The sequence below is a fragment of the Phocoena phocoena genome, chromosome 3, assembly GCF_963924675.1.
Source record: "Phocoena phocoena chromosome 3, mPhoPho1.1, whole genome shotgun sequence".
Classification (NCBI taxonomy): Eukaryota; Metazoa; Chordata; class Mammalia; order Artiodactyla; family Phocoenidae; genus Phocoena; species Phocoena phocoena.
Genome location: NC_089221.1, coordinates 83951045 through 83968294, shown reverse-complemented (window position 1 = coordinate 83968294; position 17250 = coordinate 83951045). Strand labels below are relative to the sequence as shown.

The 17250-nt window shown below is 35.4% G+C and overlaps 1 protein-coding gene across 11 annotated transcripts in view; it reads right to left on the bottom strand.

Annotated features, from left to right (window-relative positions):
- PAM (peptidylglycine alpha-amidating monooxygenase) overlaps positions 1 to 17250 on the bottom strand; it is a 152086-nt gene that overhangs the window by 43092 nt on the left and 91744 nt on the right. For all 11 annotated transcript variants that reach the window (XM_065874294.1, XM_065874292.1, XM_065874293.1 and 8 more), the window contains exons 12-13: positions 12533 to 12717; positions 11395 to 11460 (exon numbers count right to left, since the gene is read on the bottom strand). In XM_065874294.1, the coding sequence (XP_065730366.1) occupies positions 11395 to 11460; positions 12533 to 12717 (251 nt within the window). The remainder of the gene's footprint in view (positions 1 to 11394; positions 11461 to 12532; positions 12718 to 17250) is intronic.

Below are 17250 nucleotides of genomic sequence, written 5' to 3'. Positions count from 1 at the left end.
AATATTTTTAAAACAGTTTCAAGCAAAAGAGATTTTAACAAACTAGTATCATTGGAATGATACATCACTGAAATGTATTTCATGTCTTCCTGTACTAAGAAGTAAACTTGGACATGATAATATAATTCCATGAAAACAAACTATTTATAAAATATTACAACAGATACAAAATATGACTATGGAAGGCTCATGAAGCATTTTAATCCTCATCAATTACATCTATGGCTTCAAATCCATTCACATCAACTGTGTGAATGGGAAACATGTATATTCTCTATGGAGTCATAATTCTGCTATTCTAAACCAAACCCAAAGGAAACCCACAGTTCTTCCTTTTCTCACTCTATACTAAGTGCTGCTAATGAAACTTATGATTGTGGAGTCCTTTTGCTTAAGTTTTAATTACATTTATAGCATGATCAGATAACATTTATAAAACCTTTTTTATGACCATTAGGAAATAAAAATAATAACTGGTTTAGCCAGGATACATTCCACTAAAGAATATGTTATTAAAATATTGGTGCAAGGGGATATGAAGTCTTTCCAAAATGATGCTGAGATCCTGTCATGTTTATAAATAATCTTGGTTTAATGATTCAAAGTAGGTTTTCAATTCTTGCCCATGAAAGCAGCTTATCCTAGGTGAGATCTTCAATCAGAAAATAATTACCAAGTATTAGGGCCAATATCAGTAAAATGAACAAAGCAAATTACAATGCAACCAATTCTGGTAGGCCACAGTGGCATTCTGCCTTACAGAAGAGAAATTAACCCATTACTATGTAATTCTCCTACCCCACACACTAAATATAAATAGCTTAATATGCTGTTGTGCAATGAAACATTTTATATAGAAGATGAAAACAAGATGACTTCAGGAACAGAAAAAGAACACAATTTTAAAACTTGAATCCATGACATTAGGCTAATGTTGATGGAAGAACACAGGCTTAGAACTATGCATAGTTATTGAGGTTTGTCAGTAAAAATCTAAAAGCTGTGATAAAATACCAAATACAGAGTACTCGGTTCCTTTGAAATGATCATTTACAATGATCACTGGGTTAGGAAAACAAAAATTTAGCAACGTAAGAGGCTTGGCTTCACACAAATGCACTGGCCTTGTGAGAACATAGCTTCAGAGCAGCATCTCACTTCTAGAGGTTACATGCAGGAGCCCACTAGATGGCTATCTCTTACATTCTTATACACAAACCAGAAAGGTTTCTTTTTTTTTCTCTTCTGGTGTATGGAATATATGAAATCCCAAAACGTTAACCGTCTTTCTTAGTCATATTAAGATCCTGATTGAGGAAATCTACCTAACCTTGAGTACAATGGATGGAATAGAATATAAACAGAGGAAGTTGGGTGGTCTCTACCCCAGTTTCATTTCTCAATATTCTCTTTTTCTTTTCAGTTTATATTATAGCCATATTGGACTTTTACTTCCTTGAATGTCAACTCTAAGAAGATGTTGTTTCTTCTTCCTGGAACATTCTCTCCCTAGTAATCAACTAGTTCCTCAACCTTCAGATGCTACTTAGGCGTCACTCACATCCAAGAAGGCTGCCTTGACAATTGCTGCTATGTGCACCTACAGCACTCTGCTCTTTCCTTGTATTGTTATTACCCAATGTCTGGTCTGCATTTCACACTAGTGTTCGGATCCAACCCCTGACACTTAATAGCTATTCTCTGCCTTTAAGCAAGTTACTTAACCTTTTAAAATAGATAATGACTACTACCCTTAAAAATTGTTTTGTGGATTTAAAGAAGATAGTTAATGTAAAATGCCCAGTCCAGTGTATTTCATAAAGTAGATATCACTAAATTATAGCTATTATAATTACTAACGACAAAGATATAAACTCTAGTTGCAACATGCATCTGATTCAATCTATTGTTTACCTAAAATTAAAAAAAATCAGTTTCTGTTTTGTATTGAAGTATTGGGATTTTCATAATGGAAAAAAGCCACCTTTAAGTTTATAGCCCTTTATTTTCTCAACAAGTCATTACATCCACCTTTGTGATTTGCTTCCTGATTTTGCCAAAGAAGGTTGTACCTGCACTTCTGCACTTTCTCTCTCTCTCTTTTTTTTTTATCAGTCTATTTTTGAAGAAAGAACTATCCCTACCCCAGTGTCTGGATGCCAGCCCTCCCTGAGCCTTCTAAAGCCTTTCCCATCTCCTTTTTCTTTCCTTTTCTAATACAATTACTCTGCCAAAGATTTGACTCAGGCTATAAACACACTCACTTTGGGCTTATCATGGAGGTGAGAAGAGACCCTCCTCTGACACAGTATGTCTTTCAAGCTTTTTCATTTTCCCTCTTGCTTTAACAAGTTCCAGCACCATCTACAAGAGCTTTCTATGATAATGGAAATAGTCTATACCTGTGCTGCCAATATGATAGCTCCTAGACACATGGGACTATTGAGTATTTGTAATGTGGCCAGTAAGACTGAGAAACTTAACTTTTAAGTTTACTTACTTTTAATTCATTTGTATTCAAAGTTAAATAGCCACATGCGGTTAGTATCTACCATACTGGACAGTGCAGGGTTATGTGCTGCTTCATCCTTCCTCATATCCTCTTTCTTCCTAAATTGAAGGCATTTGCTTCCACTCCCTACTTCACTCCTGTATGGCTTCTGCATGAGTTGCTCAAGAGCTCCTAGTGGCCAAAGCCAATAGACTCTTCATCCTGACCTACTGGTGGCATGTAGCACTTTTATAGTTCCTTCAGAACCTCTCTCCTTACAATATTGTTCTTTCCAGATCTTCACCTGTCATCTTGGCTTCCTCTTATTCTGCCCAACATATGGAATGTTCCTGTTTTCTGAGGTCTATCCCTGGCATACTTTTATTGGGCCTGGCTAAGGCTTCTTCCTACTAAGTGATCTCAGCCACTCACAAAGCTTAAGCTGCTACACTCAGACAAGTGACTCCAAAATCTGGAGATGTCCTAGAACCTAGTGGTATATAAAACTGCCAGCTGGAAATTTCCACTTGGATTGAATGTCTATTTCAGTGGGATTTTGAACTCAACGTGTCTAAACCTGGGCTCTTAATCTTCTCCCCATACTTTATTTTTTTTTATAGTATCTCTCTCAGCGATGAAACCATGTTTTGGGACCATCAATCCAGAAAACTAGATTCATTTTTCTCTCACCAGTGAATCACAAAGTCATTTGATTCATAGATGCCGATTTGTCAACATCACCTTTTCCCTCCCTCCCACCAGTACTCACCTGAGATTCTTATCACCCCATAATTGTCGTGCTGAAAGACTACCCCTTCGTCTTCAGAACAGACCCTCACCCCTGCCTTCGATGGAAAAGTCTGTCTGGAATGGTATTAAAGCTGCTCGACCTTTGTGCAACTGACTTGTGATTGAGGGTAACCTGCGTCCCCTAGATACTTCCCAGTTATGACCCCTTTTCCTCAGCTCAGTTAACCTATGTGTTTCGGGGTAGTATTCTCTAATTCTATTCTTGGTCCTGCTGCTAAGCAGACCATATAATTTAATTACCAAACTGGGACACATTTGAGAAAGGAAAGGGGTGTTGTTAATATTTATACTAGGCATAAACTGGTACAATCCTGGAAAAACTGGGAGGTATAATTACCCTACTTATTCTCGACAGAGATAACATATAAAGAAGTACTTTATAAACTACAAATGACAATAAATAGTAATAGCAGCTAGTACTTTTTGAGAGCTCAGCATGACCAAGTCACTTTACTGAGTGCTTTATACGACAGAACACATTTAACTTCCGTGGAATACTTACTGTTCTCATTTTAGATGAGGAATCTAATGGCACAGTACTAAGGCGCACAGCTGGTAGCATGTTGCACTTGGATTTGAAGGAGACAGCCTGACCGAGGGATCCACCTTCTAAGTATCACTATACTGGATCCAGCTTCCCTTATCTCCTCTGTACTGGCTGTATCTCTTTCCTATGAATTCACCTCAGACCTGTCAATCTTAGTATATTAATTTTTTTTTCTTTTTAAAGTAACAGTCTACTGAGCTCAGGTGCCAGGCTTATGATTTAACTGAACAACTTTCTTTTTTTTGTCCTATCCTGGCTTGTCTTCTTTTTATTATAAGACTCTAATAAATTAATCAATACATACATATACAATGTATATGCAAAAAACTGGCCTAAAGAATAATGACTGGTTTCTTTTAGGCTTGAAAAAGTAGAAAAGTTTTCTATTTTCTATTCTCTTTAATAGTTTTCACTTACCACTGGCAATATACCTTACATGTATGATAAAATTCTCTAAGATGGTCTAAAAAAACTTTTTTCATACATTAAAATTATCTGAGAAGGGACAAATGGCAAGGTATAAATGTGATTTTACATAAAAATAACCCCCTCTCATTTCTTATATATTGTCATATTTCCAGTGATTAGTGCTGTTCCTATTATAGCAGATACTCAATATATGATTCTGGAATGAATACTGTGTTATAAATGGCTTCTGCATTAGTAAAGATAAAAATTTTTCCTTGATGATTTTAGGCTGCAGTGAGTTCCATTTCTTTCTTTTCCTCACTTCAAACTTTGATTCTTATCTTAAGAAATGCAGAAACGCTCTAGGTCTTTAAGTTATTTGGCCAAGTGGGTTTGGTATTTGGGAAACACTAGTGAAGTAGCAGCTAATGTGTCAGGAAAAGGAACACAGCCTAACACAAGAGAGTCTAAAACACTACCAACTAAACTCCAAGTTTGTTAGCTGTGTGCTTGTTAGCTATTTCATGGCTCAATGTACATTTTTCTATTTAGTTGGGATCACTCAGTATTCCCTCCCACCAGCATGGAAGTTTCTCTGGTTTACTTTCAGGAATATGGTAAGATCAAACTAAACAAGATGGAAACATACCTTGAAAAAGTGCCCCATGCTTTTTTCTTTGAATAAAATGCTTTAAGATTATTGGATTAAAAAATAAGTACCCCTACTTTTAGACAGCGTAAAATCTTAATTGTGGCAGGCATTTTTATGTTTAAAGTGATCAAGAGCCTCTTGGTAATCTTTCAGAATATAAACCATTTCCCACACAAATCACTAGTACTTCATTACCTAAAACAAACAGCTTTTGTTACTGCTTATTGCTCTGTGATTTCTATGGTACATGGAGAGTAAATAGGATATTCATTAGCAGTTTAACCACTGACAAAATACGCCAAGTAACCAAGCTAATGAGATCACAATCATGCAACAACAACTGATTAATAAGGGGGATACGACCAATGAAAAGATAAAAGCATTTCTTTTTAGATTTTCGTATTTTAATTTATGAGTCAGTCATAGCTGACACTTCGCCTTCTGGTTAAAGTTGATTTGGCTTACCGACTGTTTACTTATTACTAACCCACAACATTTATCCTACTAGCCTTGGGGAAATAAAACACATGATCATGATGACCGGCTTAAGGATCATACTTTATTACTTTTTCCTCCTATAGGACTCATCTGATTGTGAAACAATCAGAAATGGGCCTTTTAACTCTTTTCTTTTTTTAAGAAAATGAGACAAATGTGAAAAAGGAGAAGTTAGGAGATGATGACTTTTGCAACTGCCATACACACTGATCTATATCAGAAAGGCCAACCATGCGATAAATGATCATTCATATCTGCCTATTCTGTTATTAGGAAACCAATTCAAAAGAACATCCACTCAGCTTTCCAGAGCCTTGGGGGATATTTAGAGTTGTGTTCGATAGATGAGTTCAATAAATAAAGACTTGTGAGCTGCTCATAAATCATAACTGAATGGAAATACAAACAAGACTTGTATCTTCTTTAAAACAGCAAAGTGGTATTGAGAATGCTTGGAATAAGCTAAGAAGATGCTACTAAAATCATTTGGAATTTATTAGGGGATGAAGGGAGTGTCCTATTTTGAACAACAAAGGAATATAAATTTTAACTACTAAGCCCAGCCTGTGTTTCGCTCTTCTCATAAATGGTTTATCAACTGTTACTTTAATAAGCTTTTACAGTAGACTACTGTTGTGTTAAGTTGCAACGTTGTTCCCTTGATTCTGCTTATTTGATAAAACATGCCAATGGTAATTCATTTTTGTTAGCATAAAACCATTGTGAAATTATTGTTTCACAGAAGGTGTCTGAAGACCTTTAACTATCTGGGGCCATGGAGTGTTTTCCCTCTACAAATTGTATTTTTGTTATATTCCTCCTGCTTTGGGAATATAGTAGCTCATGCTGACCTTTGAGTATAAAGACTGATTATATGAGGGCATGAAGACTACAGTGAGAAGAGTTTGGAGCAAACTGAATAAAACATGCTAAAGGTCCTATCTGCAGCAAAAGAAATGCTGTCCAGAGAATAACGTACAATAACAAGGACTTACTGGTATTGCAGATTTGACTTTCAATTCTGCCTTGAGGTTTTTTTTGTTAAAAAATTAATCAATTAATTTATTTTTGGTTGTGTTGGGTTCTCGTTGCTGCACGCGGGCCCTTTCCAGTTGCGGCAAGCGGGGGCTACTGTTCGCCGTGGTGCGCGGGCCTCTCACTGCGGTGGCCTCTCCCGTTGTGGAGCACCGGCTCCAGGCGTGTGGGCTTCAGCAGTTGCGGCTTGCAGGCTCTAGAGTGCAGGCTCAGTAGTTGTGGCGCTCGGGCTTAGCTGCTCCGTGGCATGTGGGATCCTCCAGGACCAGGGCTCAAACCCATGTCCCCTGCTCTGGCAGGCAGATTCCCAACCACTGGCCACAAGGGAAGTCCCTGCCTTGAGTTTTTTTAAGACATAAAATCTTCCCAATACAACTGACGTAAGCTTCAACAGTAGATCTATACTCTGAATTTTAAAGGAGAGAAACACCCAAATTCAGAACTCCTAAATGTAGTTGTATAGATTCGTGCTTGAAGCTGGCATGCCTTTTAGTTTCAGCCCACATTCCTTGCCTAAACAATGTTGATAGAACGTTCAGGTTGTACCTTTAGTATAGTGAACATATATAAAAAAATCATAATGCATAAGAAATAAAGAGAAAAAAAACATGCCTTAGTTTCCTAAAAGTGCCAACCAGAACATATAAGTAAAGGATACATTTGTGTGTGAAAAATCTCCACATCTTTCTCATTCTGTATAGTCTCCTAGGATTCATTTCCTCCACCCAGAATCACTGTCTAGTTGGGTTTTATTGTTTAGCTTATTGTACTTATTACATACACAGGGAGTTCTTTACTTATAACGTTTTCAAAGCTTGGTGACATTTCCATTTGTTTTGAATAGCCATTAGTGCTTTTCTGCATAGAAGCAGGCATAATCAACTCATTCACCTAAGCTCACCTGTAGACAAATAGGCTATTTTCAAAGCACTATGGGCAGGAATATACACATATTATGCAGTCATTAAAAATCCTGCACGCCAATAATTTTTATAGTTGGAGGAAATATTCAAGATATGGTATTTTAAAAAGAAGATACAAAAATGTGTATATATTATGATCTAAATATTTTAAAAATAATATACATATATATGTAAAATATATATTTCACACAGGGTATACATATACACCCATATTTCTGGGGATTATGGATGATTTTTGTTTACTTCTTAATACTTTTCTATAACTTCCATATATTCTATAATGAATATGATTAAAAAATTCTAATAAGCATTATTTTAAAAAAATCTCTGCAGATTTAATTAAAGCCTCATTAAAATGTTTTCCACTGTTGGGCTTCCCTGGTGGCACAGTGGTTAAGAATCCGCCTGCCAATGCAGGGGACATGGGCTCGAGCCCTGGTCTGGGAAGATCCCACACGTCATGGGGCAACTAAGCCCGTGCACCACAACTACTGAGCCTGCAAGCCACAACTACAGAGCCTGCACTCTAGAACCCATAAGCCACAACTACTGAGCCCGCGAGCCACAACTACTGAAGCCCATGCACCTAGAGTCCATGCTCTGCAACAAGAGAAGCCACTGCAATGAGAAGCCCGCGCACCGCAACGAAGAGTAGCCCCCCTTCGCCACAACTAGAGAAAGCCCGCACGCAGCAACAAAGACCTAATGTAGCCAAAAATAAATAAATTAAATAAATTTATTAAAAAAAAGTGTTTTCCACTGTTGCATGATCCAGGACAACCTGATAGGTAAAGATGTCCATATAATGAGGTTCCTCTGGTGTCTCCATAATTATACTTTTTGAGATAGAGTCTGAGATACATTTGCCTTCGGCCAAATTTTGTTCAAGAGGCAGCAAAGGCAGACGAGGATGCTGCAGCAGGTTAGTGCGCTTGTGAGTAAGCACAGGGTGGGCAATTCTACATGGATTCACACAAAACTCAGATGGCTCTTTCAAACTAGTTAACTTCTGGTCAAGGTTAATATTCTGGTGAAAATTAATAGCTAGCAATTTTAGTGATAAGAATTTCAAAAGAAATAAAACACATACTTCTCCTGCGGAAATAGAGTATTAGATAAACCTGTGTTAAATAGATTATTAGTTTGCTTTGGTTTTTTTTTTTCTCTCCATGTTGGAGGTACCTACTACTTCCCGTCCATTTGTGGCACTGCTACATTTCTTTTTTGCAGCCTATGGCATATGAGTCTTTCTCTCTCTCTCTTTTTTTCTTTACTACCTCAGTAAAGGTCATCCCTTCTTTCCAACACAGCATTTATGACATATCATGACCTTTATCTTCCTATCTGCTTTGCCAATGTATTAAGACAGGAAGCAAAAAAAAACAATATTGTTTGTATTATCCAGGTAGAACTTTCTCTATTATTTAGTCACTGATGGGTGACTTGCCTTTGGTTACATGTCCTCTTATGTTTTGGGTCTTTTCTTCCCTGCCCCTCAACTGTTCTATTTCCAATGGGAGTTTTATATCCTGTGTAACCAACATAGATGTTGTCTGTTAGTTTATGGCTAGCACAACTGAAATAATTCAGGGCTTTTATGTATCGGATATTTAAAATATTGAAAGAGTCAATACAACCAGGAGGAGTACTTGAACATAACTTGTTTTTGCCAGAATACCAAAATAAGGCAAAGGGTTAAGTCTGAGGGATTTCTTTAAAAATCAGCCTACATGGTGTAATTTATTTGAATAATTAGAGCCCTCCTATCATCTACTTGGTCAATTTAACACCCCAGGGAATGAATACAAATAGACATTTTGTGCAAACAAACATCTCTGAGAAGAATGGGATACTCTCTCAGTAATGAGTAGATTTGCCCTGTGTATTGCAAGGAGATAGATTGATCTAACTAGCAAGTCAAATAAACTATGTGTACAAATATGCATTTGGAATATTTCTATATTTCTCTTTAAATTCCAGGCTGGTGATCCCCAAAGACTAATGGAATAATAGAGAGGCTACAATGGCCATTGAAATAGCTTTTGGTGAGGTATTTGTCTTCACATAATCTAGGAGGTGACATTCTGATAGACCTACCAATTTCAACATATGAATGCCACAGCCTATTTTCTGCAGTATGAAAACTGAGTCAGACTACTGTTTTTTTCTTCCCAAGTTAAATCACTTTACAGCATTTTTATTCATAAGTAGAATAAAATGGTAACTACAGGAAAATAATTTATGTATCCACAGAATTCTTCTCTGAAACCATTAAGACTATACTGGGTATATAGCCCAATATATCAATAAACATATAAGGGTATATTTAAGCTTCTTAATACTATATGTATATGCTATCAAACATAAAAGGGTAAATGAATGGCAGTATATGAAAGTGTATTAAAGGATTTGGTTTTTAGGCATACATGACACCATCTAAAATCCTATGGTTTGAAAAGAACAGATTAAATCTAATATTTAAGGTTCCTCTGCTAATAAAACCTCAGTGTTTCTAATCTTTCAGGGGTTTCAATGTCTTTCTTGATCAACTCATGTAACTTCAAAAGGAAAAAAGTCCAGCCTCAGTTTCCACAGAAAAATTTTACAAGCTGCACCTACTAAATGGTGATCTCATTCCACACTGTACCACATATGTTGGTATTTGGAAATGTGTTCTAAGATGACTCCAATTATTCCAAAGACATACAGTTCAAACAGTGTGTGCAATGTCAAAATAATTCATTTTAAGTCTGATTAAATTTCTGGACAGTTATAGTAAACACTTAAAGCTACTATATTTAGGCTACAATTATTGACTTCCTTACAAATTATATACACAGGATTGACAAATTTAGCTATTTTAATTCATACTCAATAGTTCAGTAGGAACCACTTAGCATAAATTATTCACTATAAAATCATCTCCCTTTTTTTGACTTAATACAAAAATAGAAACAACTTCAAGCTAAGTTTATTTTTAGGCCACTTTGTTAGAATGAGATGTTATGGAACATATTCTATATAATTTCAAAACTTTTATATTACAGTTTACCCTATTCTCCTTTCAGAATGCATTTTTTTCCTTTAAAAAGTCTGAGTTTTTAATTTTGCAAATACTATTAGTGCAAGAGTACTATCTTTGACCTAGACTTAACAGAACACATTTTGAATAATTCCTACAGTGGTTTACAATACCCAAAGAGTCACAAATTTCTGTAAGTTGCTAATAGAAAAATCCTATCTATTTCCTATACACTTTATGTTGTCAATAGAAGCATGTTTGCATTAACATTAAACTAATGCTTTTAAATATATTACATCTAGGCCAAAAACGACTTGATAACATACTTCAACACCTAACACAAAGTACTATGTTCCAATTTAACTGGCAAGAAAGCAAGATTCAGGAGAATAAATTTTCAGTGCCAGCACATACAGTATATGACCTACAACATCAAATATTACCACTTTAAATAAATAGAACAGAGGAAGAATGAAGCTTTCCTAACTCATCAGATGGCAACTTAACACAAAACTACAAATGCATGAGATGATAATCCCGCCTACCTTAACTGAAGGCAGAGAAGAATGACTTAAAAGAGAGGCAAGATATGTTTAATTCTTAATTTCTTTTTTCTTGAACCTCAGATATAGTTATGAACACACCATACAAAACATACAAGAATTTAAATGTTAAAGGTCATAAGGTTTCAAAAGCATCCCACTGATTGTTTCTAATGATTATATCTGCACTTACTTGCACTATATATAAAAGTTACAACATTAAATAAGGTAAAACAAAGACAGAAAAATCTAGTGGGACTAAATTACATTAATACTTTTATTTTCAAAGCCAAAGTGCAACATTTGACCATTTTCTCATGAATTATGTATTATATAAAATCAGCAATATGTAGGGTATTAGGCTGATAAAGAAAGACCTAAAATACCTCAATAACTTTAAAATTTGGTTGCCTATTTGGATAAGGAATACTTTTATAGGCCTAGTTACAGAAGTTAGCATACATACCCTGTTCTAACACTTCTTCTCGTTTTGGCTGCTGTAGTATAGAAGTCTTATCTTTATTCACTGTTTCTGTAAAGGATCAAAAGAGCTGAGCATAAATTTGCAGTATGTATTACATACTTTAAATAGTTTATTGGAAATATGCTATCAACATAAAAATATTTTCAGGGTCTTGTATTTCATAAAAACAGTAGTATTATGAATTGATATGGTAGAAATGCTCTAATTCACAAAAAACTAGCATAACTACAAAGTACCAGACTCTGACTTAATAACCGGATCAGCTACCCTTTCAGTAATATATAAATGATGCAGAATTTTAAAGATGCATTAATAAAACTGCTTGTATTTTTTAAAAGTTGAATCTAGTAATATTTTTAGGGTATTTTCAGAACATTTTAAGGTACATTTTATAAATATATTACGATTTTTATAAATGACTTGATTGCTATGTTAATTTCTTTTATAAAATTTCCTATAGAAAGAAATAAGAAGTTCTGGCATTAAGACTGAACTTGTAATACTCAGTAAAGTCTCAGCATACTTCCTCCAATAAAACAGTATGTGGGTTTTGCAATTTTAAACTAAAGAAGTGACAATCAATATGACCATTTTGCAGAGGAACAGTAAATTAAAGAACAATTTAGAGAATGAGACCAAAAAGACTAAGGCTAGTAATGCCTCATAAATCAAGGACTGTTCTTTGCTTGAAGACTCATTCAACAGATAATTTAGGGTATGGTCGGAGATGATAACCATTTTCATTGGCAAACTGTAGCACTCTGTAGAACATGGTGTATAAATTCATAAACTGAATCATTCATTACTGGTTATGGGAAGAATGAAACGAGGAAACTAGAAACACAAATTAAATGAAGAAAGATCTACATGTATGGAATTGGTCTCAAATTAATCTGTTTCATCACTAGTTGAGAGTTTTCACTTTAACTGTTTTGATGGGGGAATGTCAGGAGGGGAGATAGAGGATAAAGAGGGAAAAGAGGGAATCAGATTATGTGTACATATGAGACTGTTTGACAGAAGGAGGATGATTTTAAACATTAATCATATAGTCAAGTGAGACATAAGAAAATATAAAATACAAAATCATACGTTGATTTAAATTAAACACCAATTTTACCTTTGTGATGTCCATGCATCATAACCATATCAGACTTCACAGGAATTGGAATGTTGGCCTCTGGTGGTATGGTTCTGAACAAATCCGGAGCGATATTCTGTGTACAGGTCATGAAAGAAACTGCATGCTTGGCTTCCATGTAATACATAATGTATAAGTTGCACATTTCATCACTAGATGTGCCACTGCAGGCAAAACAAAAAAACAAAAAAAAAAAACCCAAAAAAACCCCAACCAAACAAACAAAAAAACCCACAGACATGACAAATCAGTCATTCACATAAAACACATTCTTAATGCAAGAAAAATGCAACCGGTAAATCTTCCAACAATGGATTCAAAGATGGAAATATTGTACATTTATTTTATAGCTTTCATTAAAACCCATCACAGTTTTCAACATCAAAAGCACACTGTCAAAGGCATATTTCCACTTAATAATGGAGTATTCTTTTGCAGTCACTCCATGGACATCACCAAATACTACTGACGGTAATGGCATTTCAGTTGCAATGAGATGCTTTCTTTCCTCTTCTAAATCCTTTTATTCTTTAGTCCTTCTTCTATTTGTTAAAACTCATAGATTGAGTAAAGTATTTTTCTTATGGAAAATCTTAATTATTTACTTAATAACAAAATTCAGAACAGTTCAACAGAAACACCATATATTAATTACAAGTTTATATGAAAGTGGCTTTTTCCATTTAACCCTTAGAGTCAGGGATCTTGGTTTTGGTAACTGCCTGTTCCTCAGGGTGAGATGAATCAAGAATCATATGTTGATACTAAGACATCACAAACGTTATCTCTGGTATCTGACTTGGCACCTTGACTTCTATAGCAGGGAAGAAAAGAACGCCTGAGGAATGATACAAAATGAAACCAGGCCTAATGTCTTCTAAGGGCTCAGACCTGAATGGGGTAGTGCCGTACAACTGAATAACTCAACGTTAAAGACCGATTTTAAAACAGTGGGGTGGTCATTTCCAAGAAAAAGTTCCGAATAATATAAATCATGCCTAATAGTTTATAGAACATGTTTTCTTCTTCCTCAATTCACATGGGTTACTAGGTACACCTTCACATAAACCACCTTTTATATACCAGCGTGGTTTGGGCAAAGCAACATTTCCTTTTTGGTGTTAGTTCTGACAATTTTTAGCAAGCCTCTACTAATAAAAAAACAAGCTCTGAAATGGATTATTTGCCATACAGAAATACATCAGTGTTGATTTTTCCAGCAATGTCATGCGGCACTTATTTCCTCTCCATAGCAACAGTAATGACATCAGCAAGGGAAGGAAAAAAAAGAAAAATCTTTTCCAAACAGGGATGTGGTTCCTCTAAGCTCTGAAAATGTAGAGCCCGAGAGACCACAGGAATGAGCCCCTGTTATGGGAAGCTCCGTTTGTGCTTTTGAAAATAATTTGTCTTCTCACTCTCTGAATCTGATACCTGCCAGTGTAATTGCCTTTCCCATGAAATAAAAGCAAAGAGTGAAGTGCAAACCCAAGCAAACACCTGTTCACTACACACATCTTCATGTGTCAAAATGCCATTGCTAAGAATTACATTTTAGCAGCTTTGGAGTTGGTCAGAAAATTATGTGCTATAAAAGGAATGGCTGGTTGCCAAAGTAATAAGCCAGAGCTCCCACCATATTATCCACTCTCCCCTCATTCAAAATGAGGAAAAAGGTATAGATCAAGAGAGTGAAATGAGGGAAAAGTAATTTAAGATGTGGCCCTGGCTTAGAAAACCTTGAATCATTGTGCAGAGAGGGAAAGCAAAATGAAACCTTCCCAAATTAATGAAAGGAAAAAAACTGAATAAATTTGTATGGTAATAAATGAAACCTGCAATTAACCAATGGATAGATCCTTCCATATTTTTTGTTTGGGAATGTCATGCCCATGTTCATCTCTAAACACATGTGATTTTGTGAAACAGCCTAATCGGCTCACTAATATAGCTCATTTAAGGTATTAACTCTATGATACAATATTGAGCTGATTAAACAATTTAAGAATCTTCGCAATCACAAAGAAAATTTCATTAAACAGCTGAAGAAAAAGAAAAGAGTCACACTTTATTCCTTTCCATCTATAATTGAACTTGTAGTCAAAGTAACTCTGAGTTCCTATCTGACACAGAAACTATCATATCCTAAACATGGTAGGATTCAAATCATTGTTAGCATCAGCAACACAGTGTGCCTGTTTTATTCCACATTCATCTTTCTTTCACCCAAAAAATATCTGACTTTAAACCAAACTGCTTTCTATGTTCCTAAGGGAGAACTGTGATACATCTACCCTTCTTCTCCATAGAGAACAACATATGCAATGCAACTCTGTCAATCTAATGCTTGTTAACATGAGAAAGTATGGAGGGACACTGTGTTCAGACTTCTGCGCTAGCTCTGCTGAATGGTCCTTTCAACACTCCCTAATGCCAATGTGATTCCCTAAATGATGACGGCTGGCATCACCTATATCCCCAAATTACAGTGGTGTATTTCTTTCCTCTTCATGCATAATAAGGTGCTTAAGTGAGAACTACTTCTTTTATATAGGATAGCTTTAAATCTGACAAAGTCTGGTGAGCCTGAAAATAGTACATGCTCAATAAATACATGTTGAATGAGGAAGAAGAAACTATCTTAACAGATGTTTATAACGTATTACAGCATAACCTGTTACCCCTAATACACCATACTGCTGAGTCAGGTCAATATTACAAACTCAATTTACAGCATTTCTGAAAAATATTGAGGTCTATCTGTTTATCTATCTTTCTTTTATCTATCTATCTGTCAGGGTTTTTATAAAAATATATCATTTCATATTATAAAGATATGTAATTGACATTTAAGAAAGTATCAAATATTGTGAAATGTATCATTTATAAAAACCCAAATATTATGGAACACCATGACTATGTTTCAGACAGTGATACTCCACTCTGGTGATTCCCTCATCCCTAGCCCCTGCCCCTTACACTCAACAGATGCTACACTTGAAAATAACCAATGACAATAAAAGACTAATTTTGGAAAGAAATATGAACAGGTGCTAGACTTGAAAATAACCAATGACAGCGAAAGACTAATTTTGGAAAGAAATATGAAAACTTTAAAGAAGTTATTTTACAAAGCTTGGAATTGTTTCTTTTTTTTTTTTTTTTTTTTTTTTTGCAGTATGTGGGCCTCTCACTGTTGTGGCCTCTCCCATTGCGGAGCACAGGCTCCGGACGCACAGGCCCAGCGGCCATGGCTCACGGGCCCAGCCGCTCCACAGCATGTGGGATCTTCCCGGACCGGGGCACGAACCCGCGTCCCCTGCACCGGCAGGCGGACTCCCAACAACTGCGCCACCAGGGAAGCCCGGAATTGTTTCTTAAGAGGTTTCATGGTACTTTAAAACTCGTACATTAAGAGGCTATTGATCATATAACTTTATTTGCATATAATACACTTTAAATGCCGATTAAACTGTTGTGCTTGGTAACTACAAATATATATTAGACCTGCTCATATGTATATGAAATAACTGGTCCCAAATGAAAAATATCACCAACAAACTGACCAAACTGGTAAATATTATCTACCAATTCTCAAGAATTAATTTAAAATTTTAGCATATACACTTTTAGGCAAATTAGCTGACTTAATTAGCTTATTTGGCTGACTCAATTAAATTCTTTGTTTGTTGTTTAAACTTGACTAAACATCTGAAATGAATTTAGAGGAGCATCATATTTAATATAAAATATGTAATGCAGTCAGGTAGAAAATATTGCTTCTTGGTAGGTTAATTAGTACTATATTGTCAATATATACATTAGTGCAACTTTGCCTAAGATATATTATTCATATTTACTATTTAAAAAGAAACATAATATATCTGGATTTAAAATGTTACCATTAAGTAAATTTATTAACATAATTTGTCTTAAATTCACCTGTTTTTTAATGGTTATATTTTGAGATGAATCCCTCGTATGGAAAAATCTGTCCCTAGTTTTTTAAGGGCTTTTCATTAGTTAGTTAACTATGACTGCTCTACTTAAGCTAAGTTTTCTCCAGTCCTAAAATTTCTAGCTTAATACAGAGTTAAGCTAGGATTGGGTAGAAGAATCACTCAAGTGAAAATCTTCCTAGTAGGCCACTGATGGTACAATTTTCCATTAAAACCTAGTTTCCAGGTGGCTGCAGAACAAGAAGGTAAAAAATTTGAAGCCCATTTTTCTTCCAGTGCTTGAAGGGGGCATCTGCTGGCTCCATATGACCTTTGGGTAAGTGGGACTTGTATTTAAGTCAGCTTCATGCTCAGGGCTCAAACCTGTGCCAGTGGGAGTACATGTTTGTGTATGTGGGTTGGGGGTTAGATGGGAACAGAGAAGAGAGAGAGGAGATTTACAGAGTATCATTTAATTTAAAAGACATCATAAAAATACTAGTTTTCTCTTTATACTGGTTACATTCTCAATTGTGATTCTATAGTACCCTATGGAGGTGGTACCTTTTACTTTACAAAACAGATGCATTATTGTTATTACTAAAAAGCATATTAAGTGCTATAAGAATGCTTTGCATTATTATGAGGATTTAATTCATATTTAAGTTTATTCAAAATTTTCTGCTTCCTTAGTTTAAATTAAATATTCAGAATATGGATTCACCCAATAAGTTAATTTCCTGTAATTTCTTTCTATTT